This window comes from Ovis aries, chromosome X (assembly GCF_016772045.2).
Source record: "Ovis aries strain OAR_USU_Benz2616 breed Rambouillet chromosome X, ARS-UI_Ramb_v3.0, whole genome shotgun sequence".
Lineage (NCBI taxonomy): Eukaryota > Metazoa > Chordata > Mammalia > Artiodactyla > Bovidae > Ovis > Ovis aries.
The window spans coordinates 29387001-29411255 of record NC_056080.1 but is presented as its reverse complement, the minus strand read 5'-3'; the positions used below and the strand labels follow the sequence as shown (position 1 = coordinate 29411255).

At 44.8% G+C, this 24255-nt stretch overlaps 1 protein-coding gene across 1 annotated transcript; it reads right to left on the bottom strand.

Annotated features, from left to right (window-relative positions):
* Nucleotides 1-10665: 10665 nt before the first annotated feature.
* LOC114111721 (melanoma-associated antigen B2-like) lies at nt 10666-12255 on the bottom strand. The gene is made up of 2 exons (XM_027963532.2): nt 11189-12255; nt 10666-10852 (listed from the first exon to the last, which is right to left on the bottom strand). The coding sequence occupies exons 1-2, from the start codon at nt 12253-12255 to the stop codon at nt 10666-10668; spliced, it is 1254 nt and encodes a 417-aa protein (XP_027819333.1).
* Nucleotides 12256-24255: the final 12000 nt, after the last annotated feature.

Below are 24255 nucleotides of genomic sequence, written 5' to 3'. Positions count from 1 at the left end.
ATCTATTTGCCGTGAAGTGATGGGACTGGACGCCATGATCTTTGTTTTTTGAATGTTGAGTTTTAAGCCAACTTTTCGTCTTTTCTTTCACTTTCATCCAGAGGCTCTTTAATTCTTCTTTGCTTTCTGACATAAGGATGGTATCATCAGCGAATCTGAGGTCATTGATATTTCTCCCTGCAATCTTGATTCCAGCTTGTGCTTTATCCAGCCATGCATTTTGCAAGATGTACTCTGCATATGAGTTAAATAAGCAGGGTGACAATATACAACCTTGATGTACTCCTTTCTTTGTAGTTGACATAGCTATAAGTTTTAGCTATTGTATTCTTTTTTTTTTATGTTCACTCTTTTTTAATTTTTATTTTTAACTTTTTAAAATTTTTTAATTTTTTTTAATTTTTATTTTTACTTTATTTTACTTTACAGTACTGTACTGGTTTTGCCATACATTGACATGAATACACCACGGGTGTACATGTGATCCCAAACTTGAACCCTCCTCCCACCTCCCTCCCCACAACATGTTCATCGCAGCACTGTTTATAATAGCCGGGACATGGAAACAACCTAGACGTCCATCAGCAGATGAATGAATAAGAAAGCTGTGGTACATATACACAATGGAGTATTACTCAGCTGTATTCTTTTTTTTTTTTTTAATTTTTTGACTTTACAATACTGTATTGGTTTTGCCATACATTGTCATGGACCCACAACAGGTGTACATGAGTTCCCAACCCTGAACCCCTCCTCCCACCACCCTCCCCATATCATCCCTCTGGGTAATCCCAGTGCACCAGCCCCAAGCATCCTGTATCCTGTATCAAACCTAGACTAGCGACTCGTTTCTTACATGATAGTGTACATGTTTCAATGACATTCTCCCAAATCATCCGACCCTCTCCCTCTCCCACAGAGTCCAAAAGTCTGTTCTTTACAACTGTGTCTCTGCATATAGGTTAAATAAGCAGGGTGACAATATACAACCTTAATGTATTCCTTTCTTTCTAGTTGACGTAGCTATAAGTTTTAGCTATTGTATTCTTACAATAATGTAAGCTAGACAAAACACAATGTTATTAAGAAAATCTGAAGAGAAAATATATTCACAGTACTGTACTTATCAATATTGCAGTTTACAGCATGCATTTGCAAGAATTGTCTGTCAGTACATACATCTATGTTGCCTTATATGACACGAAAGACTATAGATACAAAACACTAAATATCAACAATGAAAAAATAATGTGAAAAGCAATCCATAGTTAGTTACAGGTATAATGATTCAAGCATCGATAACGAAGAAGCAGCAATATGATTGCTATATAGTAGCCTAGTGTAACTGATAGGATTGCTTCGTGGTAGCCAAGCATATTGTAATGAATGGATCACTAAAAAGTTTTCTATCCTACACTATTTCAGTCATATTTATAATAAAGTACTGGAAACATTGTTACTTTAAGAAAAAACACTTACCTGTGAGGATAGGCTGATGTGCAGTTTATCCATTCACAAGAGAGAGATGGGACAGTGCATGGTAATATAATTCTTTGAAAGCAAAATTATAAAACAGAATATAAACATTATTAATTTTATATTAAATGTCACTCAGCTTCTGCCTATGCAATGGTAGGCTATCCATTTCAATACAAGTCTTGCACGCAATGTTCTACATGATGAATACTTAGCTGGTGGTGATGAGGAAGATGGTGACACAGAACACCTCATACAGTCCTTGCCTGCAGTTATTAGCTCTTAGCACTAAGACACTCACACACATACCCAACAGATAAGATTACCACCGGTATGGCACAGTGAGTATTTACTACTCATTGAGTGGAAGTGGATCGTCATGAAGGTCTTCCTTCCTGACACCTTCTTGCTGAGGAGGCTGAGGAGGAGGAAGAGGAGGGCTTGACCTTGCTGAGTGGCAGAGATGGAAGAGCAGAGGAGGTGGAAGGGGAGGCAGGGGAAGCAGGCACACTCAGGGTTCCTTTATGGAAATGCATTGTAATTTCTGTCTGAAGGTTCTGCTTTTTCATTTCTCTAAAAACGTTTCTCTGTGTTATCAGTCCTCCTTCCACCATTTGCTTTTGTTTCCGTGCCCATATCACAGAAGGGTCCATGCCATACAAGAGTCAAAGCAGTCTTGAGAACTCAAACGCTTCTGCCAGACTGTGCAATGTCTGTTGGTTTTCTGGCACTGCTGCTTCTAGGTCTTCTCCCTCATCATCCAGCTCTGGTTCGGAACTACTCATCTCCACCAAGTCGTATTCTGTTAATTCCTCTGCTGTAGGGTCTGCTAGCTCTTGGATATTTCCAAGACCCATATTTTGGGACTCTTCACCCCTCCCACCTTTTCATGCTATATCCACCATCTCTTTCATGATTTCCTTAGCTGACTCTGTCCCCAATCCTGAGAAGGCATGCACAACACCTGAACAGTTTTTTAAGCAGCAATTGATTGTTTGGGACTTTCATGGTTTTTTTTTTTTTTTTTTCCTGTAACAACAATTGCATCTTCAGTCGTGTAATCCTTCCAGACTTCATGATGTTCTATCAGGGTTCTCTTCCATAGCACTGACAATCATTTCCATAGAGTCCCATGTGTAATGAGCTTTAAAGGTCCCTTTGACCCTCTGATCCATAGGCTGACTTAGAGATGTTGTGTTTCGGGGAAAGGAGACACTTTGACGCCTTCAGTGTTGAACTCACAGGGTTCTGGGTGGCCAAAGATTGTCCAGTATCAAAAGAATTGTAAAAGGCGGTCCCTAACTGGCAAGGTACTTTCTGCATCCAGGGACGAAGCACGGATGAAACCAATCCCCCCAAAGGGTTCCTGCTGTCCAGCCTTCTTGCTGTACAACTGAAACACTGGCAGATGATGTTTATCATTTCCCTTTAAAGCTCAGGGTTAGCAGCTCTATAGGTTAGGGGAGTCCTGATCATTTGCACAAAAATCTGACGGCATTGCACAAAAGCATAAAATAGCCTCTCTCTTTCTGTCTCAAATCCTGGAGCTCATTTTCCTTCCTCACCAGTGAGTGTACTTTGTGGCATTTCGTCCAGAATAGGGCACTGTCATCTACCTTAAAACCTGTCCAGACAGATGTCCTTTCTCCTCAGTGATTTTCTGTTTTCAATTTTATTGGAGTGTATTTGATTTACAATCTTGTGTTAGTTTCACGTGCACTGCAAAGTGATTTGTTATTCATATACATGTATGCATCCTTTTCGAGAATCTTTCCTCATATAAGTTATCACAGATCGTTGACTTTCCTGTTCTATACAATAGATCCTTGTTGGCTATCTATCTTAAATGCAGTTCTGTTTATACTTTCATCCCAAGCTTCTGATTTATTCCTCCCTGCCATGTTTCCTCCTTGGTAATGCTTTTGAACTGTGGTGTTGGAGAAGACTGTTGAGAGTCCCTTGGACTGCAAGGAGATCCAACCAGTCCATTCTGAAGGAGATCAACCCTGGGATTTCTTTGGAAGGAATGATGCTAAAGCTGAAACTCCAGTACTTTGGCCACCTCATGAGAAGAGTTGACTCATTGGTAAAAACCCTGATGCTGGGAGGGATTGGGGGCAGAAGGAGAAGGGGACGACCGAGGATGAGATGCCTGGATGGCATCACGGACTCGATGGACGTGAGTCTGAGTGAACTCCGGGAGTTGGTGATGAACAGGGAGGCCTGGCGTGCTGTGATTCATGGGGTCACAAAGAGTCGGACACGACTGAGCGAATGAAATGAACTGAACTGAACTGAAGCATAGGTTCATTTTTGATATCTGTACACTCTTTTTCTATTTTGTAAATAAGTTTATTTCTATCATTTTTAAAAATTATATTTCCACATCTGAGTGATGTGACATTTGTCTTTGTCTGACTTCACTTAATATGAAAAGTTCAAAGATGCCCATTTTCTCCACTTTTACTCAACAAGATTTCAGAAGTCCTAGCCGTGACAATCAGAGGAGAGAAGAAAGAAAAGGAATCCAAGTTGGAAAAGAAGTGAAACTGGCACTGTTTGCAGATGACATGATACTAGACATACAAAAGCCTAAAGTTGCTGCGAGAAAACTACTAGAGCTCATCAATGAATTGGTAAAGTTGCAGGATACAAAATTAATACCCAGTGATTTTCTTAATGACATATGGGAAACCACCTGTTGCCTCTTGTTTGCAAAAGCTGCTTCCCCTATCATTTAGATATTTTGAAGTCAAACCTCTTTCTGAAATTATCAGATCATCCTTTGCTGGCATTAACTTTTCCAGCTTTAGATCCCTCCCCCACTTTGGCTTTAGGTTGTTATAATGCCTTTGCTTTTTCTTCAATCATGCTAGAGTCTATAGATATGCCTTGCTTATAGTAATCCTGTACCCACATACAAGCTGTATCTTCAATACAAGATAAAAACGTATTTCACTAAAAGCACAAGATTTTCACACCTGCTGGAGTAGCTGCAGTGATGGCTTCATAAATTTCATTTTCTTTTTCTTACAGTAGTCGTAATGCTGGATTCATTCATCTTGAAATGGTGGCAACCACGACTGCAGATCCAAACCAGTATACAACGAGCAATCCAACCTTTTTGTATAATGTCATGACTTCTCTCTGCTTCTTGAGAGCACGTCCAGCACCACTAGCGGCACTTCACATGAGTCCTATTGTGTTATTCAAAGTCTACAGTATCGAACCTAACAGAGTAAGAAATAGCTGTGAACCATTGGTGATCACAGTTTTTGAGAAAACAGTTTAGTATAGAAACTGTTCATCATTGTTGCATAGTGCTATTCATGATCCATGTCTCTCTGTGTGTGTTGTTCTTACCAATACAGGTGCAGCTGATCTAAGTTTTATGCTTCCCTGTGGTACTTGAATTTTTTAATTGGATTCTGGACCTTCTATAAAGGTTATTTTGCTACTTATATACTTTTAAAATCTGGGCTGCAGAGGGGAAACAGGGGCTAGGAATTCCTGCTCCCCTCTATTCCAGATGCCACACAGACAAGACTTTTTTTTTTAATTTCCTGATATGAACAATTTCACTCACTGTCCGTTATCATTGGCAAGAAACTCCCAATTCTCTTGTCATGTCATCTTGTTCTGAACCACAAAAGGAGATTCAAGAATTTCTGATTCAATATAAACACCTTTGTGCTTATACTGAAATACAGCAATAAATGGGATATACTTTGTTCATAAACACAAAAATGGAAGTCAAATTAACCTTCAGTTACAAGAAGCGTATTCCAATAGTGCCAGAAAGAAAGCCCTATACAGAAAAAGATACATCTCCCAGTTACCCAGGTCAAGCAAGAACAAAAAAAGACATAAAATGTGCTCCCTTCAGATCCACCTTGGCACTCAATTACTTGGAAAACTTACTTCTCTTTTCAACCTCAAGATGAAGGATCTGCCCTGGATGTCACTATGTGGGAGGAGCTGGCGGACTTGGTTCTGCAACGTGCCTGGCCCATGGCAGTAGCGCTCTGTCTCTCTCAGCTCTCGAGGCCTCTCTCTACTTCATCCGATGATGGAATTCAGGACCTCCCAGGGCTGACAGCACGAAGTGGACGCTATAGAACCCCAGTGGTTGTGGGTGGCTATCTCTTTCACTTCTTTTTAAGGGGCCTCACATATAGGTTTGACAGTTGCTACTCTGACCTGAGATTGCCCTCCTTAGACCAAAGGTCTCAAGTCCCTGACGACTGTACTGAGACAACAGAGAAAAGAGATGCTCAGCTTGAGAGCTCTGCCCGAAGCCTTCTTACACCTCATATTCTGGGCTGTTGCATTCCTCAGTCCAGTTGCATGGGTGTCTTCCTAAAGGTCCTTGCCCCTTTGATTAAAGCCTTCTTGGGAAATGCCACATCCCTGGAAGGCTCTGAGTACTTTCTCTCCTGCAGACCTTGCAGAGAAGGAATCCCTGTCCTAGCAGTGATAAGAGATAGGAAATCCATGGCATAAGTAAGGGGGCCCAGGTAGAGACCTGTGAGAGAAACAAAACGTGGTAACCTGTCCCTTCTCTCCTTCAGCCAGACTTCTCAGGCAACCTCTGTTCTAATCAATAACCTTTATATTTTAGATCTAATAGATTTCTTTTATACAAAGGAATGGCTGTGAGATGAGTTTTTTGAGTCCCCTCCTGATCTTATAAGCTTATCTGAAACTGAAAACTTTCAGAGCTTTTAAGATGTTTGAACCCTCATATGTGTGGGCAGATGATCCTATTGTCAGCAAATACTATCTCTTTTTTCCTCTCTTCATATGTCATATTTATTTTGGCGTTATTATTATTATTGCTCTGGCTATGGATTACAATATAATAGTTTGACCTGAGAGTCCCTCTTCTTAATGCTTCATACATTTCACAGTAATGAGAATAAAAAGGGAAGTAAGGGCACAAGTCAGATCAGGCTTGCAGGAGTGAGAGGGTGAGCTTTAGACTAACTCAGATCAAGGGCCTATGACCATCCCTGTCACTTAAACAGCCATGGAAAAGTTTGTCATATCGGTAAACTCTCTGAGAGTGCCTTGGGTTCTTTAACTGTGAAGGGAGTTTGACAAGCCCTGTCTGGAAGGACTGCTGGCATGTGGTGGTAACTGTAAAGCATCTGCCACAGAGCCTGGCAGGCACCATGACCCTCCCTTCTCATGACTGGTGGCTGCCCATTCCTGCGAAGATCTCATCTCCCTTAGGCCTAATATGGGGTTTCCCTGGTGGCTCAGCAGTAAAGGATCCACCTGTGATACAGGAGCTGCAGGAGATGCAGACTCAGTCTCTGGGTCAGGAAGATCCCCTGGAAGAGGAAATGGCAACCCACCCTAGAATTCTTCCTTGCCATATCCCATGGACAAAGGAGCCTGGCGGGCTACAGTCCATGAAGTCACAAAAGAGTCAGACGTGACTTAGCAATTCAAGAAGAAGGCGGCGGCCTGGTATAAAGAAGTGAGGGAGAGCCCTGCCTGACAGTCTTCCCCTGAGCTTTCTAGAAGTGACATCAAAGGGTAGGGCATGACTCTCCTTTGTCCCCTCTATTCAGGGATGAGTAGACCCACAGTTTCTGCTCGGGCTTCACAATTTGACTTCTGGTGGGGCCTGGGGAATCCCCTCCTTCTTGACCTGAGGCCTATCTCCTCATAGTAAGACCGATACCTCCCTGTGAGACTGGAAGAGGAAATAAGGCAGCCTTATCTAGCCACCCCTATCCATAGTCTCACAAGAATGAACACTATGGCAACATCCTTGAGAATGACAGACGGTTCTTCTCAAGGTCCCAAACCAGGGTCCAAAATTGACTCTCAGCCAAGCCCAAGACTCCCCCTTCTGTTGACATGGGAACACCACCATCAGACCAAAACCCTAACTTTCCTGCTACTCCTCGGTCAGAGCTGAAGGGCCCCTTGGCCTGGTGAAACTGCCTGAGGCCTTCTGGGCTGAGAGTAGGGAACATACTGTGTGGCCATCCTGGTATATGTGTTCCCACGTTCTTTGCTGTCCTCACCGTCTTGGAAACATTCCCCACCTGGAAACATTCCCTGACTTGCCTTAAAGCTTCTCCACCCAGGCCACTAATTCCCTGATCCCTGAGGAAGAAGAGGAGTTTGCCTCATAGGGCCACCACAGGCCATGGTCTTCTGAGGCTAACAGTAGTGGAAGGACGATGTTCTGCCCCCTGTTTTGAGGCGGGTGGTCTTCTCAAGTCTTCAGAGTCCTTACTTTGACTTCTGGCACAATGTGGAAATCATCCTTCTGCTGAGCTTCGGCTGCTCCCTTTGATCAGGATGAGGTTCCTTACCTCCATGTGATCCTCTGGGAGGAAGGGAGGAGAGCTCACCACGTCACCCGGCCCAGGTGGCACAGTCTCAGGCCCGACAACAGGGACAGTGCCCTCTGTAGCCCCATTCTTTCCGGGAGGGATCCTTCGCTGTCAGTCTGTATCATCAGTTGACTCCTGTTAGGAACTGGGTACCCTTCCTCAGCTCATACAGGCTCCCTCCATTAGCCCAAGGACTTTAAAGCCCTAAGGCCAATCGCCTTCAGAAAATAAGGGATAAACCTAGTCTGAAAGCCCTGCCTGTTCCCTCCCAGGGCCCATCACATTTGCAGGACTTTCTGAGAATTTATCTGTAATGGGGTAGTTGGCTGCCACACACTTCATAGAGGACTGTACAAATGTCATGCCTGGGATTTCCACTCTCTGATGAAGAGCCAGCCTATAAACCAAGGTCGTCTCCTTGAAACCCTCCAGGCAGAAGTCAGGTGGCCCTTGACTTGGGCAGCACTTACCTGTGCCTCCCAGGGCTAGCTGGAGAGGAGGGACTAAGTGCAGCCCTGTTGGCTGTGGATTGAGGTGCTTCGTGTCCACACCCTGGGTCCTCACTTTGACTCTGCGCCCTTCTTGGGGCTCTATTCTCTGCAGATTCCCAATGTCCCCACCTTCCCAGGACCTGAGTTGAAAGTGTTAAGCACAGCAGCCCAGATAGTTCTGGACTTCATGGGCTTGCCAATGAGGACATGTCTTAAGGATCCTACTTTTCTGGATGGGTCTTGCCATCACGCTCATTCAGGTTAATCACCATCATTTCTGAGAGATTGATTCTCCCTACCAACCTCAGAACTCTGCGCCAAGACCAAGTTTCTTAGGTCTCCGAGAAGCCTGAAGAATAACTGAGGCTATGCTAATAGGCTAAGCCTAAAAGTTCTGAATTCCTTTGTGTCTGAGATCAGAAGGGAGTCTTGTCCCAGTCACCACCATCCCCCATATTCTTGTGTCTTGCTCTCCTCAACCCTCCTACATGGGGGTCTTGCTTTCTGTGTCTTGGATTAAAGGCCTTTGGGGAAATTCCACGTCTCTACAAACTCTTCAGCTATGTTTGCTCTGCAGTGCTACAGAGAATGGGTCCCTGTCCCAGGAGTGATGGGAGATGGAGAAGCTATAGTCCAAGGCAGAAGTCCCAGGACAGGTGGTAGTCCTTTAGAGAGAAAAAAGTAGATCAATCTATCTCCTCAGCCAGGTGAAGATTCTCATGTCACTTCTGTTCTGATAGGTTTACTTTCTCCAGGGAAGAGACTGTAAGGATGACATGGAGACTCCTTGGTCTTCAGAGGTTATCCAACATGGCCAGTGTACACGCTTATACTGTCCCTGAATATTGTTTTTTTCATTTATCTATGAGTAGTGAGTAAGGGATACATATCTTTGGTTAAGGATACCTGGCATTCTTACTGCACTGGCTACACATTTTGATCCAGTAGCTTGAGCACAAGGGCAATCTTTTCTATCACCTGGGACAAATTATGGAGTCCTGAGAAAAGCACTGAAATAAAAGATACAGGGTGGGGACTTTCCTGGTGGTCCAATGGCTAGGACTCCAGGCTCCCAGTGCAGGGGGCCCAGGTTTGATCCCTGGTCAGGGAACTAGACCACACATGCAGCAACTAAGATCCAGCACAGATAAATAAATAAATAAATAAAAATAAACAAAGAAATGTCAAATGCTAAAAGTACTTGTTTAAAAAAAAAAGACCAGGGCATGTCTCACGTTGGGGGGGAGAACAACAGTATGAGTGCCAAAGTAGTTCAGAGCAGGAGTCTATTGCCTGCTGTCATTTACCAGCCTTACCTATTTCAGCACAAAACCAAACTCTATGAGCCTTGGGCTCTCCATTGTGAAATAAGTTTGATAAGCCCTTTCTTGTCAGATTGGTGGAATATAGGTATTTATGGAAAGCTTCTGTCACGGCGCCTGTCTCTATTGAGACATTAGGAGCAACAGCAGTTATTACTATGATTGTCTTGACCTCAGATGTTACATCAGCTGGATCTTTTTTCAATCTATCAGATGTCAGAAACTATGAAGCGTTCCAAGTGGGAAAAGAAAAGACCCAACCTCCCAAATCAGCCAAAATTCAGCTAAGCAATGAAACCAAAGTAATATGTTCTCTCCGACCCCTCTTTACCCTGCTTCTTTCTTGTTCTTCTTGAAGTAGAGACTATCTCAGCCTCTTCCATAGAATGACAGCATCTCTGGGAAACTATCATGAATGCACAGAGGCTAGGACTTCTTTTGACTAAACATCACCAGTACAAGCATGAAGACGTCTGAAGAGCAGGTTCTCAATGGTTGTGTAAAAGAAGAGCCACGAATAAGTCATTTGCTGTAATTTATATTCTCAAAAATTCTTGAAAACCATAAAGCATAAGCAGAGGCAAGTATGTCTCTTTTACATTTACAAAGAGGGAGATTAACCAGAGAGTAAAGCAAGCCAAAAACTGTAGAAATTTCAGCTATCTCCCTAACAATGTATTAATGTTCTGAGCCTCTATTAGCGTGGTGTTTTTTGCATTTCTAAGGACACTCTTATCCTTAAGTGATGTTATTCTCACCCTGGATCACAAAGGTGATGTGAGGATTTCCAATATTTATTTGAGAAAACAAAATTTTTGCTCCTAAATTTGACAAACAGCAAACTGTGTGTGACCCATGTTATTCACATACTTACATCATGACTCTAAATGGCCTTTCTGTTGAAAAATTTTAAGAACTGAAAATTGGGGGAAATAAAGTCAACAAGTTATTGATGCGGATCAGGAACACAGATTGACAGGCTTCTCCACCGACAAAGTGCACAATGGGCTTCAGACCTAACTAAGGGCGAGATGAGCGGCTGGATTTGGCCCTGGGGCGCGCAGTGGCCGAAGCAGAAGGGCCAGCAGCGGCTGAGGCAGCAGTGCTAGGCCGGGCTGAAGCAGAAGGGCGAGCAGTGGCTGAGGCAGCAGTGCCAGGCTTGGTTGAAGCAGAAGGGCCAGCAGCGGCTGAGGCAGCACTGCCAGGCCTGGTTGAAGTGGAAGGGCCAGCAGCGGCTGAGGCAGCAATGCAAGGCTTGGTCGAAGCAGAAGGGCCAGCAGCGGCTGAGGCAGCAATGCAAGGCTTGGTCGAAGCAGAAGGGCCAGCAGCGGCTGAGGCAGCAGTGCCAGGCCGGGCTGAAGCAGAAGGGCCAGCAGCGGCTGAGGCAGCAGTGCCAGGCCTGAGTGAGGCAGACAGGCCAGCAGCGGCTGAGGCAGCAGTGCCAAGCCTGGCCGAAGCAGAAGGGCCAGCAGCGGCTGAGGCAGCAATGCCAGGCTTGGTCGAAGCAGAAGGGCCAGCAGCGGCTGAGGCAGCAATGAAAGGCTTGGTCGAAGGAGAAGGGCCAGCAGCGGCTGAGGCAGCAGTGCCAGGCCTGAGTGAGGCAGAAGGGCCAGCCCTGGCCGCACCTCTGTCTCCGGTGCTCTCTACCTCCTCTCTCCAAGCATCTTCATATTGTGACAGGAAGGCAGTATGACCCGAATCCTTGACCTTTGCCAAAAACTGCAAGACCTTCATCTTGCTGGTTTCTGTCAGCAATTTAGGACCCCACAGGAACTCATAGCGAGGGGGATCACTGCCGGGCACCTGGCGGTACTCCAGATACCCTTCTCGCACCAGATCTTCTGTGATGAGCTTCCTGGGCTCTCCAAAGATGAAGTGACTTCTTCCATCATGGATGCCCAGCATATTCAGGAACTTCCAGATCTTCTCCTCAGGGGCATGGTTGCCATTCAGGTAGATGACACCCAGCAGAGGCATCAGAAGACCATTCTTTGGCAGCCCCCAGTCACCTCTCATAGACTCACTGTCGCTGAGATCTAGGTTGCTCACCAGGGTATAGCAGTGACTGTTGGGCCTGACTTCCTTCAGCACCAGGCCAAACACCAGCTCCATGCGCTCAGAGGCCCGACTAAGGATCTCAGGGAATTGCTCCCTGTACCTTCTAGTGACTGCCTTCAGCATTTCAGACCTCTTAATGAGCGCCCTCATCTTATACTTACACAGCATGTACTGTACCAACACCTCTGCCTTCCAGGTCAGAAGATCTATATGAGAGCTCTCAGCAGCAGCTGAGGCCTGGGAGGAATTTTCCCCTTCCTGAACTTGGCCCTCGGCACCTACACCAGATCTCGAGGGTGCTGCATGCCTGACACCAGATCTTTTGCGTACAGCACCTGCAGCAGCACTGGTGGTGCCTTGGGCTCCCTGAGGCCCCTTGGAGATGCCAGCAGCAGAGGAGCTTGAGGGACCGCTCTCTGAATCAGGAGGGGAGGAGGAGGTGGTCTCTTCCTCCCCAGATGTGGTAGCCTGATCATGAAGACCCTGGGTCTCAGCCCGGGCCTGGCGACGTTTCTCACGAGCACGGTGCCTACTCTTCTGCCCACGAGGCATGATGGCTGTGGTCAGGGACCGCAGGCAGGAGTCTGGGCCAATAGACAGGAGGTTGGGGCACCTGGAGGATGGAGAATGAGGTGATATGAGCACCTTAAAACAGGGAGATTGTGCACTGGCTTAATCAAAGGCCGCCTCGGACACTGCCCTAGGAACCCACAAGGCTCCTGTTTTCCTGCTCAGCCTTTCCCCACACAATCCCACAGAGGAAGAATAGATGCCTTTCTTTTCCTCTGCGACCTCTCAGCCCTGCTTTGGATTTACTCAGGTGACAGCAGGTGCCAGCAGTGGCGTTTTCTAAGTTCTACTTCAGTATTATCACGTCAAGCCCTGGCGGAGCCTTGGCACTCTTCCCTGTGCTACACTGATGCAGACACTTTAGACATCCCCATGATCCAGAGATAAGTGAAGGGATGCCTCAGTCCACCTCCCTGTCAGGAGATAGATAACCAGTGCTGAGAGCTCATTAGGGTCTTTTCTATCCTGAGTTCATTGGGATCATCATGCAAGGTCCTTACCTTGGCTCCTTAAAATGTTGGGCACCATTATCCATTTGCAGGCTGCTGTCTTCACCTTCAGACTAGATATTTCCCCTCCCGGAGAGTTCGTATAAAACAGTAAAGAAGGTGCTGAGCCTCACAGCCCTTCCCTGAGATTTCCTGGGCTGAAATCCGAGGGCTGGGATGGGTGCACTGAGTACTCCCTCAGGTTCCTATTGAGCTCCTGGTAGAGAAGCTCAACTTTCTCTTGAAGTGATGACTGCTTGATAGTAAAAGCCAGTCACTCCGTGTCCCAAAAGCAGGAAGTGAAGATGATCTTATCTTACCAAACACGGTCTCCTGAGAACAAAATCTAGTACAGGCAGGTTGATGTCCCTGTGGACCCTCCCAAGATCCCAATTCAAGGTCTAAAATATTTTTGCTTCTGTTTTCTCCTATATGTCTTTTTGGAAATAAATTTATTTTTTACAATACTATAATATTAATTTATAATATTGTACCCGTTTCTGCCACACATCAAAATGAATCAGCCGTAGGTTTATCTTATGTCTCCTCCATCTTGAAACTCCCTCCCACGTCACACCCCTCTTAAGTTATCAAGGAACACTGGCTTTAAGCTCCCTGGTCATAAAACTAATTCCCACTGGTTATCTATTTTCCATATGGTTATATGTACCTTTTCAATGCTACTCTCTCAATCTGCCCCTCCCTCTCCTTGCCCCACTGTGTCCAGGAGCGTGTTCTCTAGGTCTGCATCTCCAGGCTGCCCTGCAAATAGGTTCATCAATACCATCTTTCCGGATTCCATATATATGCATTAATACATGATATTGGCTTTCCTCTTTCAGACTTAACTCACTCTGCATTAAAAAAAAAAAAACAACTAGGAATAAAACTATCACATGAGCAAACAATGCCACTACTGGGCAAATATCCTGAGGAAACGCTAATGGAAACAGACACCTGTACTCATGTTCACTGCAGCAGTCTTTACCATGGCCAGGACACAGAAGCAACCAAGGCCTACATTTGACTCATGACAGGGTGGAAGATTTCTCCCTCTGCTGACCACTCCATTCAGACCAAGACCCTGACTTCCCCATTAGCACACAGTAGGAATCGACATGTATCCTTGAGGTCTCCCAGGGATGAAGACAGGGAGATGTGGTCCGAATGACGTGGTGTGGAACATCCACAGCCCCCAACGTTCTCAACATCCACCAGGAAACCGTAAACCCTCCCTTGCCAACCTGAGGCTGCCCCCACTGACCTGGTCTCTCACTTCCCTGAGATGTCCCGGAAAGTGTCATGTCAAAACGCCTGATTCTCCCAGTCCTGAAAATAGGACTGGCGCTTTATGTGGCTCCATTTCTTATGGGAGGAGCCCCTATCCTTACTAGCGTCACAGCCATTAATATTGTTGGGGACTAGGTCCCTTTGTTGACCTGGGTCTATTCCATTAGAGCAAGGCTCTCACTTCCCCAAAACCAGCTCCAGTGGACACCAGGGGGCACTACAGTTGGTCAGCACTACCCAGGGCCTCCTAGAGCCCAGTATAGGGGGGGCCACACAGAGTGGCCCCCTTGCAGTGTCGAAGTCTGCTCATCAGCCCTCAGGGCCCTCCTCTAGGACCTAGAGCTTCTCTGGGGGTAGAATCCAGGGTACCCCCTCAGACCAACGCCTTAGCCTGAGACACTCTAGAGCACATTCAGCCGATAGCGCTGAGTGACTCATGGGAGCCATATCACAGGGGTGGGATGTGGATGGGTCACTTTTATTGCTGGGAGGGTTGGGAAAGTCCCTTCAGCTCCATTCAGGTCCTCACCTTGGTTCCGGACGAGTCCTGGACACTAAGTCTCCGCCAAATGGTCGCCACGGTACCGGCGGATCCGCTCGCTTTCAAAGCGGAAGTGGAGGGGAGCTGCGTAGGGTCCTACGTGGGGTCTCCCAGGGATGACGGCAGGGGCAGCGTGCTACGGGAACCCTGGTAGCTCAAAATTCATCCGTCCTCGGGTCCTCCTTGTGCAGTGTATCAGAGCCCAGGATGCCTCCTTCTATGAACCTGAGGCTTCCAGCCCCCAGACAAGCCCTCGCCTTCCCAAGTCCCCAGCAGTGGGAGGCCAGCTCTGCTCTGAGCATCTCTGCTTGTCAGGTGGGTTGCCACTCTGTGAGCCTCCTTCGTTGGTGGACATATCTTCCCACTAGAACTGATGGTCCTCACCTTAAGTCGTCTTAGGGTCACAACACCCCCATCTGCAGATCTCGGTTCTGATCTGGCTAGAGGAGACTCAGCCCTCCCTAATATCACACAGGTTGAATGAGGGGACCACTCAGAAGTAGCTTTGGGGGCTTCACAGAGCTAAGAATTTACAGAATTCTGTTTGGCTCCCTCTGCAGGGGTCCCCGCTAGCACTCAGCATCACATGTGAGCTCCTCCTTGGGATCAGGTCCATCACTCTGTGAAAATGCGGCTGATTGTATTAGACAGAGGTCTCACTTCACTAAGACTTTCTAGACTGAAATCAACCTGACATCTGTGCCCAGCGCTTCCTGGGGTCCACAGCATCAGTGATTTTCCAGGGCCTCCTTTCGTGTATAGTGTGTGTATAGTGTGTGTATAGTGTGTATAGTGTGTATAGTGTGTATAGTGTGTAGTGTGTGTATAGTCCACTTTCAGGTCCTCACAATGACACAGGACGAACCCTGTAACTCCACTCTCTGCTTTATGAAGCTTCTTGTCTTCCATCAAGGTCCTAGTCTCCTGAGAATTCCAAGTTGGAAGTCAGGATGATCCTCATGTGATCCTAGTCCATCAGGGCCTCTGAGACTAGACATTGGGGATGCAACTTGAGTCCTTCCGATTGCTCTTGCTTAACATCCTTACTACATCTAGCACAGCCTGGGACTGCTCCTTCGACTGATCTAAGATTCCTCTTCTTAGGCTTTGGGGAACCACATTATTCAGGGGTGATTGTCTCCTCAGTCCTCCTTCATGGAGGTTCCCATTTCAGCTTCTGTCCCTCGATTAAAGGCTTCCTGGGGAATGCATATTCCTACAAACAGTGAGCAGTTACCCTCAAGCAAATCTTGGAGAAAATGGGTCTCAGTCCCAAAAGTAATGTAAGATTAGGAAAATGCAATAGAAATAAGGAACTCAGGACAGATGTTATGATGTCAAAGAGATCTAGGTGATATATTCCTGCTCTTCAGCCACATTTAGGTTGTGTGCTTAATCGCTCAGTCATGTCCCACTGTTTGTGACCCCATGTACTGTAGTCCGCCAAGCTCCTCTGTCCATGCAGATTCTCCAGGCAAGAATACTGAAGTGTGTTACATGCCCTCCACCAGGGATTCTGCCCAACCCAGAGATCGAACCCCGGTCTCCCGTATTGCAGGTGCATTGTTTACCATCTGAATCACCAGATTTAGGGTAGTTCTAAAAATATTTACTCTCGGCACCTCCCTGTTGGTCCAGTGGTTTTGCGCCCCCAATGCAGGGGTCCTAGGTTTGATCCCTAGTCAGGCAACATGATCCCACGTGCCACAACTAAAACTCTCACATCCAACAACGAAGAGTTCTCGTGCCACAACTAAAATCTCACATTTCATAACTAAAGAGCCAGCATGTGGCAACAAAGATTCCAAGTGTCACAACTAAGACCCAGAGCAGTCAAAAAATAAGTAGAAATAACTATCTTTAATTAAAACAAAGAAAATGTTTACTTTCTACATAGAAGGTCAGCGCCAGGTAATCTTGTAAGCCCTCGATCACTTGAGGCTGTCTGATTTGCACCTGCAGATGATCATATGCTTGCTGAGCAGTATCTCCTTCTCTCCTTTATTCACACCTCTTTATTATTTTGGTGTTTGTATTGCCTTGGCTAGGTACTCCATCCCCGTGTTTTCATCACAGAGTCCTTCTTTCTGTCACTCAAGATACATTTTGGAGTGCTAGAAGACAGTGAATTAACTGACTCATGAGCACCTCAGGCCGGGACAAGGGGAAGGCTATACGCTGTGCACTAATTCAGACCAGCGCTCCAGTCCCAGCTCTGGCTCTTATCAGTTGTGTGGACTTGGGTCCAGCCCCAACTCGGGGAGCCTCAGGTGAAGTGGCTCTGGTAGGGCTAGTGGCATGGCGCTAAAGCACCTGGCACAGTGCCTGGACCACACTGAGACTTTACACAATATCTGTTCTTCCTATGATAATGATTCTTTTCATCCTGGAGGATACCACTGACCCTGATGAAGTTCTTAAATCCAGGAGATGGCAGAGAATCTGTGACATTCTTGGACATGGAACACCAAATCAGTCCAAAATGCTCTTTAGAAAGAATCTTTCATTTCCACTACTAAATCATATTTTGAGTGTGGGGGTAGTATTTTAACTGAACGAAATTCCAAGAATCTAAATTTGATTCCGAGACTAATTCTGTCTTCCTTCCCGGCTGCTCCTTCATCTGAACAACTCCTAGAGACTTCCTTAGTGGTCCAGGGATTAAGACTCTGCACTCCCAATGCAGGAGGCCAAGATTCCACCGCCGATCAGGGAACTAGGTCCCAAATGGCACAGCTTTGCCGCAACTAATAGTTCACACGCCACAACTAAAGATCGTATATGCCACAACTGAAACATTCCCCATGCCGCAACTAAAGAACTCTCGGGCTGCAAGGAAGATCAAGGATCCTGCGTGCCAAAGATAAGACCAAGCATAGCCAAATAAATAAGTAACTAAATAAAATAAGCCCCTATCTTCAATTTCACCATCACCTAAAATATACTCACCTCACAGACTTTGGTGGAATTATCAACATAGCCAAAAACGCTGAATGGAATGCCCTTTCAAGAAAATGAGCTGTTCCCACGACTCACAGCAAAGAGTGTCAGCCCACTGGCTTCTGAGTTTCCGGTTTCATTCTACTATTACTTTTTTCACAGAAGCTCCTTGGAGATGATGTGCATGAAACATCTCGGTTGTGCACTGTGTTCACGGGCACTGGGACAGGAGCACAGGGCTCATTCCACCCCCACCCCAGGCGGGATTTCTCTCTCGTCTACTCATGTTGCTCTTCAGTCACCCGGTCGTGATTGACCCTTTTCTACCCCATGGACTGAACAGACAATCTGTCCATGGGACTCTCCAGGCAAAAATACTGGATTGTGTAGCCATTTCCTCCTCCAGGGGATCTTCCTGACCCAGGGATTGAACCCACGTCTCCTGCAGTGGCAGGCGGGTTCTTTAGCACCGAGCTGCTTGGGATCCTGATAATTGAAAAGGAATTGTTCAGGGTAGTTTCCCATTCCAGGCTTAAGTCTCTCATCTTTGAGACCCACCATCTGAGGGTCTGGCCTCTATTTAGTGTTTCCGCAGCCTCCCTGGTGGGCTCGCCATGTAGCCTAACTTAAAACTACCTTCCACCGCCAGACTTTTTTTGTCCTAAAGTCTCCAAATGCCTTGCCTCAGTGTATTTACACTAGACTCCTCATGAGGAAGCCCTCAATCTCCTCACCTCCTTATACCTCATTTTTATTGGGCCCCTAGATCTCAGGTCACCAGCTACTTTATATGAAGGCTACTCTTAGACTCTAGAATTTTATAAGAAGGGGTTGAGTTTAGTTTTCTTAGCATCCTCAAAACCACCCAGAAGCCTTCCAAAGAGCAGATGCTAAGTTCATATTTGAACAACTATAGTGCAAGTGTGCAAAAAAGCCATTTTACTGGGATTTCACTTCTCCCACATTCTTAAATAACCTAAGCCAATCCAGGTAAATACATTTCAATTTTACAAAGAAAGGCTAAAACAAAACAAACCAAGAAGTGAATACCTCTTAAGATTTTTTTCGGTATCTGATAATCACACAGACTTCACTGTGGAAAATTCCCATTTTCACAAAAACATCCATATTCCAATATCATGTTGTCTTATTCCAAATGACAAGAATGATTCATGGATTTCATTCTGTGCTATGTACTACGAAAATTCTTATTTTTCAACTTGATAATCTGCAGTACATGTGGGAGCTGTGCCATTAGTATACTTGGACTCTGAAGCTAAACACATATTTAATTAAAAAGAACAACATTTAAAAACAGAAACAAGAAAAGTCTCCAATTTGTGTATATTGTATAGGAACACAAATACGTTATATGCTGAATTTCCATGAGCCCCACCTCGGCCCTCCATTACTGGGAAGATTGCCTGCTTTCTTGAAATGCAATGTGAAGTATCTGCTCAGACTTCACTAGGGGTGGGAGGAGCTTTGGACATGCTCCGGAAAGTGCACTGGCCCTGGCACCGTAGGAGCCTGGCTGCAGCTCTGGCTCTGGCTCTCTCTTTCAGCTCTCAAAGCCTCTTCATACCAGAACGGGAAGGCACTGGACTTGGTATCGTTGACATTAGCCCCAAACTCCCACATTCTTTTATATACCTCTATCTATCACGGAAGCATCCCTTATTAGTTTACAAAATTGTACTCACTCCTTTTTATAGCTTCATAGTACTCCACTCTGTGGATATATCATGATGCCTCAATTAACAGGTGCATGGATATTTATGTATTTTCCTATGGTTGTGGAGGTCTCTTCAGGGTTAATTTCGGAAAACACTGAATTACTGGCTCAAATGTAAAAGCACATTTAATTTTCTGACATTACCAAATTGTATTTACGCTCTAATCTCATTCTTTGACATGTAGCTCTCAAAGAATGAGATCAGCATATTCTATAACACCATGTACAAAAGTAAATGGAAAATGGATTAAAGACCTAGCTGTAAGAGTGGAAACCATAAAACTCTTAGAAGATAAAAAGAGCAGAACACTCCTTGACATAAATCATAATAGTATTTTTCTGGAACTGTCTCCTAAAGCTAGGGAAATAAAAGCAAAAATAAATAAATGGGTGGTAATTAAAGCTAAAAGCTTTTGCACAGCAAAGGAAGCCATCAACAAAATGAAAAGCCAACTTACTATATGGGAGAAAATATTTACCAATGATATCACCAATAAGGGGTTAATATCCAAGATATATAAACAGTTGATATAACAGTTTAAAAACAACAATCAAGAAAAAGATGGGCAGAATACTTAAATACACATTTTTCCAAAGAAGACATATAAACGGCCAAGAGGCACATGAAAAGATGTTCAACATTGTTAATCATCATATGAATGCAAATTAAACCCACAATAAGGTATTTCCTTACACCTATCAGAAGGGCTATCATCCCAAAGGAAGAGAAGTGACAAATGCTGGTGAGCATGTAGACAAGATCTGTACACTGTTGGCGGGAATGTCAATTGGTGCCGCCACCATGGATAACAGTAAGGAGGGTCCTCAAAATCTAAAAACAGACCAAACAAATGACCCAGCAATCCCACTCCTGGGTGTATATCTGAAAAAAAAAAACCAAAACAACAATACAAACCACTAATTTGGATGGTCCCTGTCAGGTACTCAATGCTTGTCTGAGTCTAAGTGTTTCCACTGCTTGTGTCCCCTTCCCCTCCAGCCTCATCTACTCTCTGCCAGGGAGCCCTCCCCAGTCCAACCTCCCTGGTTATTAAGAAAGCACCTATGTCTGGCAGAGCCAGTGTGAGATGAAGAGATAGTCCTTCCCAGCCACCAGATAATCAGGAGGTTTAGCCGGACGTTTGAGCGCACACTGAGACAGTGAGGAGTCAAACAAAAAGCACAGACTGTGGCACTGAAATGGATTAATAAGGAACTTAGTGATGTGGCCAGTGACCGTCCAGCACAATATTCTGCAGGTCCAGTTGGGGATGATACATTTCATTGGCAAACCACAATTACAAACAAGAACGGCAGCCCATATCGAGGCAGTGTATTCTCTGTGACAATTCATTTCCCTAAAGACTACCCGTTCACACTGCCTAAGGGTGCATTTGCAACAGAATTTATCATCCAGACATGAACACTAATGGCGGCACTCGGCTTGCTACTCGAAGATCACTGTGGTCTCTTGCTTTCATGATTTCTAGAGTTCTGGTGTCCATTTGTTCCCTGCTATGGTACCAACACATTTGGGCTTCCCTGGTGGCTCAGAGGTTAAAGCGTCTACCTGGGTTCGATCCCTGAGTTGGGAAGATTCCCTGGAGAAAAAAATGGCAACTCACACCAGTATTCTTGCCTGGAGAATTTCATGGACAGAGGAGCCTGGTGGGCTACAGTCCACGGAGTCACAGAGAGTCAGACACGACCGAGCAACTTCACTTTCACATGCGATCCAAACCCAGATGATAGCCTCACCAGTGCCAGAGGTTGCATAGATCTATAAAACAGAAATAAGTAAAAGGATTCAGACAGAAAAGGAAAAATATTATATGACATATCTTATATGTATAATTTTAAAAACTGATACAAATGAATTTAATTACAAAATAGAAAGACTTACAGTCTCAGAAAACAAATTTATGGTTGCCGCTGGGGAAGGATGTGCGACAGGGATAGTTAGGGGATTTGGGATGGACATGTACACACTGCTATATTTAAAATAGATAAGCAACAAGGATGTACTGTATAACACAGGGAACTCAGCTTAATATTATGTGGCAGTGTTGATGGAAGTTTAGGGGAGAGTGGATACGTGTATATGTATGGCTGAGCCCCTTCACTGTTCACCTGAAAACTGTCACAATATTGTTAATTTGCTATCCCGCAACACAAAAGAAAAAAGCTAAAATTTTACAAAAACTGTGTCTCCAGTGCAAGGGGTGTGCGTTAAAACCCTGGTTGGGGAATTAAGATCCCATGTGCCACATAGCAAATCAATCAACAAAATATCATCACAGAAAAAAGTGATGGGGCTCCATGAAAGAAATAATTGATAAGCTAGATTTCATTCCCTTTAAACTTCTGCTCTATAAAAATACACCAAGAGAGCAAGAAGATGAGCCATAGTCAGGGAGAAAATATTTGCAAAAGACATATCTGATGAAGGCTCTAATCTAAAATATACAAAGAACTCTTAATATTAATAAGAAGAAAACTAACATCTAATAAAAAATGGACCAAAGATATGAATAGATACCTCACCAAGGAAGATACACAGATGGCAAACAAGCATATGAAAAGATGCTGCACATCATATACCATTGAAAGTGAAAGTGAAGTCGCTCAGCCGTGTCCCACTCTTTGCGATCCCATGGACTGTAGCAAACCAGGTTGTCTATCCATGGGATTTCCCAGGCAAGAATACTGGAGGGGGTTGCCAATTCCTTCTCCAGAGGATTTTCCCAACCCAGGGATCGAACCTGGGTCTCTGGCATTGTGGGTAGACGATTTGCCGTCTGAGCCAGCAGGGAACCACATACCACTAGGGAACTGCAAATTAGAAACACACACACACACACACACACACACACACACACACAAGCAGATACCATGACCTTTCAGAATGGCCAGCATTCAAAGGACTGACAACACCAAATGGTGGTAAGGATGTGAAGCAACAAGAAGTCTCATTCCTCAGTGGTGGTGATGCAAAACGGTAGAGCCACTTTGGAAGAAAGTTTGCAAGTTTCTTAGTCAACTATACATATTCAACACTGCTGGTAGGAATGTAAATTGGTGCAGCCAATTTACAGGGAACACAGTGTAGCAATTTCTCAAAAAATAAAAAATAACACATAATACTTTCTGCTATTCCACTACTATCCAAAGGAATTGAAATCAGGACCACGAGGAGAGCTCTGCACTCCCATGTTCATTGTAGCTCTACTCCCAATAGCCAAGAAAGGAAAGCAGCCTAGGTGTCCAGCGACAGATGAATGGATAAAGAAGATGCAAAATATACATTCAAAGAAATATCATTCAGCCTAAAAAGAGCTAACCTCTCCAGTTATGACACTGTGGATAAACCTAGAGCACCTTGTGCTAAAGTGAAATAAGCCAGACACAGAAGGACAAATACTGCATGCCACTTATATGAAGAATCTAAAATGGTCAAAGTCAAAAAAGCAGAGAGTAGAGTGGTAGTTGCCATGGTCTAGGGCAGGGTAATGAGAAGGAATTTTAGACTTAAAAAACATTCACAACCTATGCATGAGACAGGGTGCTCAGGGCTGGTGCACTGGGATGACCCTGAGAGATGGCATTGGGAGGTAGGTGGGAGGGGGGTTCAGGAAAGGGAACCATGTACACCCATGGCTGATTCATGTCAAGGTATGCCAAAAGCCACTACAATACTCTAAAGTGGTTAGCCTCCAATTAAAAACAAAACAAAACAAAACAAAACAAAACATTCACAACCTAAAAGTTGACAGGTGTGTTCTCTTTGGTACAAACCTTTAGGACTTCAACCCAGGAGGCAGCATCTTGAGTGACCCTGAGAGAACTGTGCCAAAGAAGGGAGGGGAGGAGCCAGGTTACATAGAAGTTTTGCAGCAAAGGGCAGGTAGTCTGAATATCAAAAGATTATGATAAATGAAGGAAAACAGATAACCCAGGTTAAGGAATTTAGCACTTTTCCATATATGGAAAGATGCAAGAATCAGGGCTCACTGAAATCATTCCTTTGATATGAACTTCACATATCTGGGGCCTGTATCCTATATTTGTACATCCTGTGTTCCCTCAGGGTTCACCATCCGTGGTGGCTGCAACTGTTGATAACTGACACTGTTATTCACTGATACAGCAGGCAGTATTTCAATTCTCAGTATTAATCAAAAGTTACAAAGTTTAATTATACAAAATGAAAAAGTTCTCGGGATCCACTATATAATATAGAGCTTATAGTTAGAAATACTATATTGTACACTCTCTAAGAGGTCAAATCTTAAGGTAAGTGTTCTTATCACAGATACAAAACATACAGGATGAGAAGGCATCTGTGAAAATGGCCATCATCAAAAAATCTATAAACAATATATGCTAGAGAGTGTGTGGAGAAAAGGGAACTCTCTTGCATTGTTGTTGGAAATGTAAATTGATACAGCCTCTATGGGCTTCCCTGGTGGTTCAGAGGGTAAAGTGTCTGCCTGCAATGCAGGAGACCTGGGTTTGACCCCTGGGTCAGGAAGATCCCCTGGAGAAGGAAATGGCAACCCACTGCAGTACTCTTGCTTGGAAAATCCCATGGACAGAGAAGCCTGGCAGACTACAGTCCATGGGATCGTAAGGAGTTGGAAACGACTGAGTGACTTCACTTTCTTTCTTTCTATGGAGAAGAGTATGAAGTTTCCTTAAAAATTAGGAATAAAACTACCACATGACCCAACCATCCCACTACTGGGCATAAACTGTTAGGAAACCATAACTGAATAAGACACATGTACTCCAATGTCCATTGCAGCACTATTAACAACACATAGGCCACAGAAGCAACCTAGATGTCCATCGACGAATGGATAAAGAAGCTTTGGTACTTGTCTACAATGAAATACTACTCAGCCATAACAAAGACCATATTTGAGTGAGTTCCAATGTAGTGGGTGAACCTAGGGCCTGTTATACAGAGTGAAGAACGTCAGAAAGAA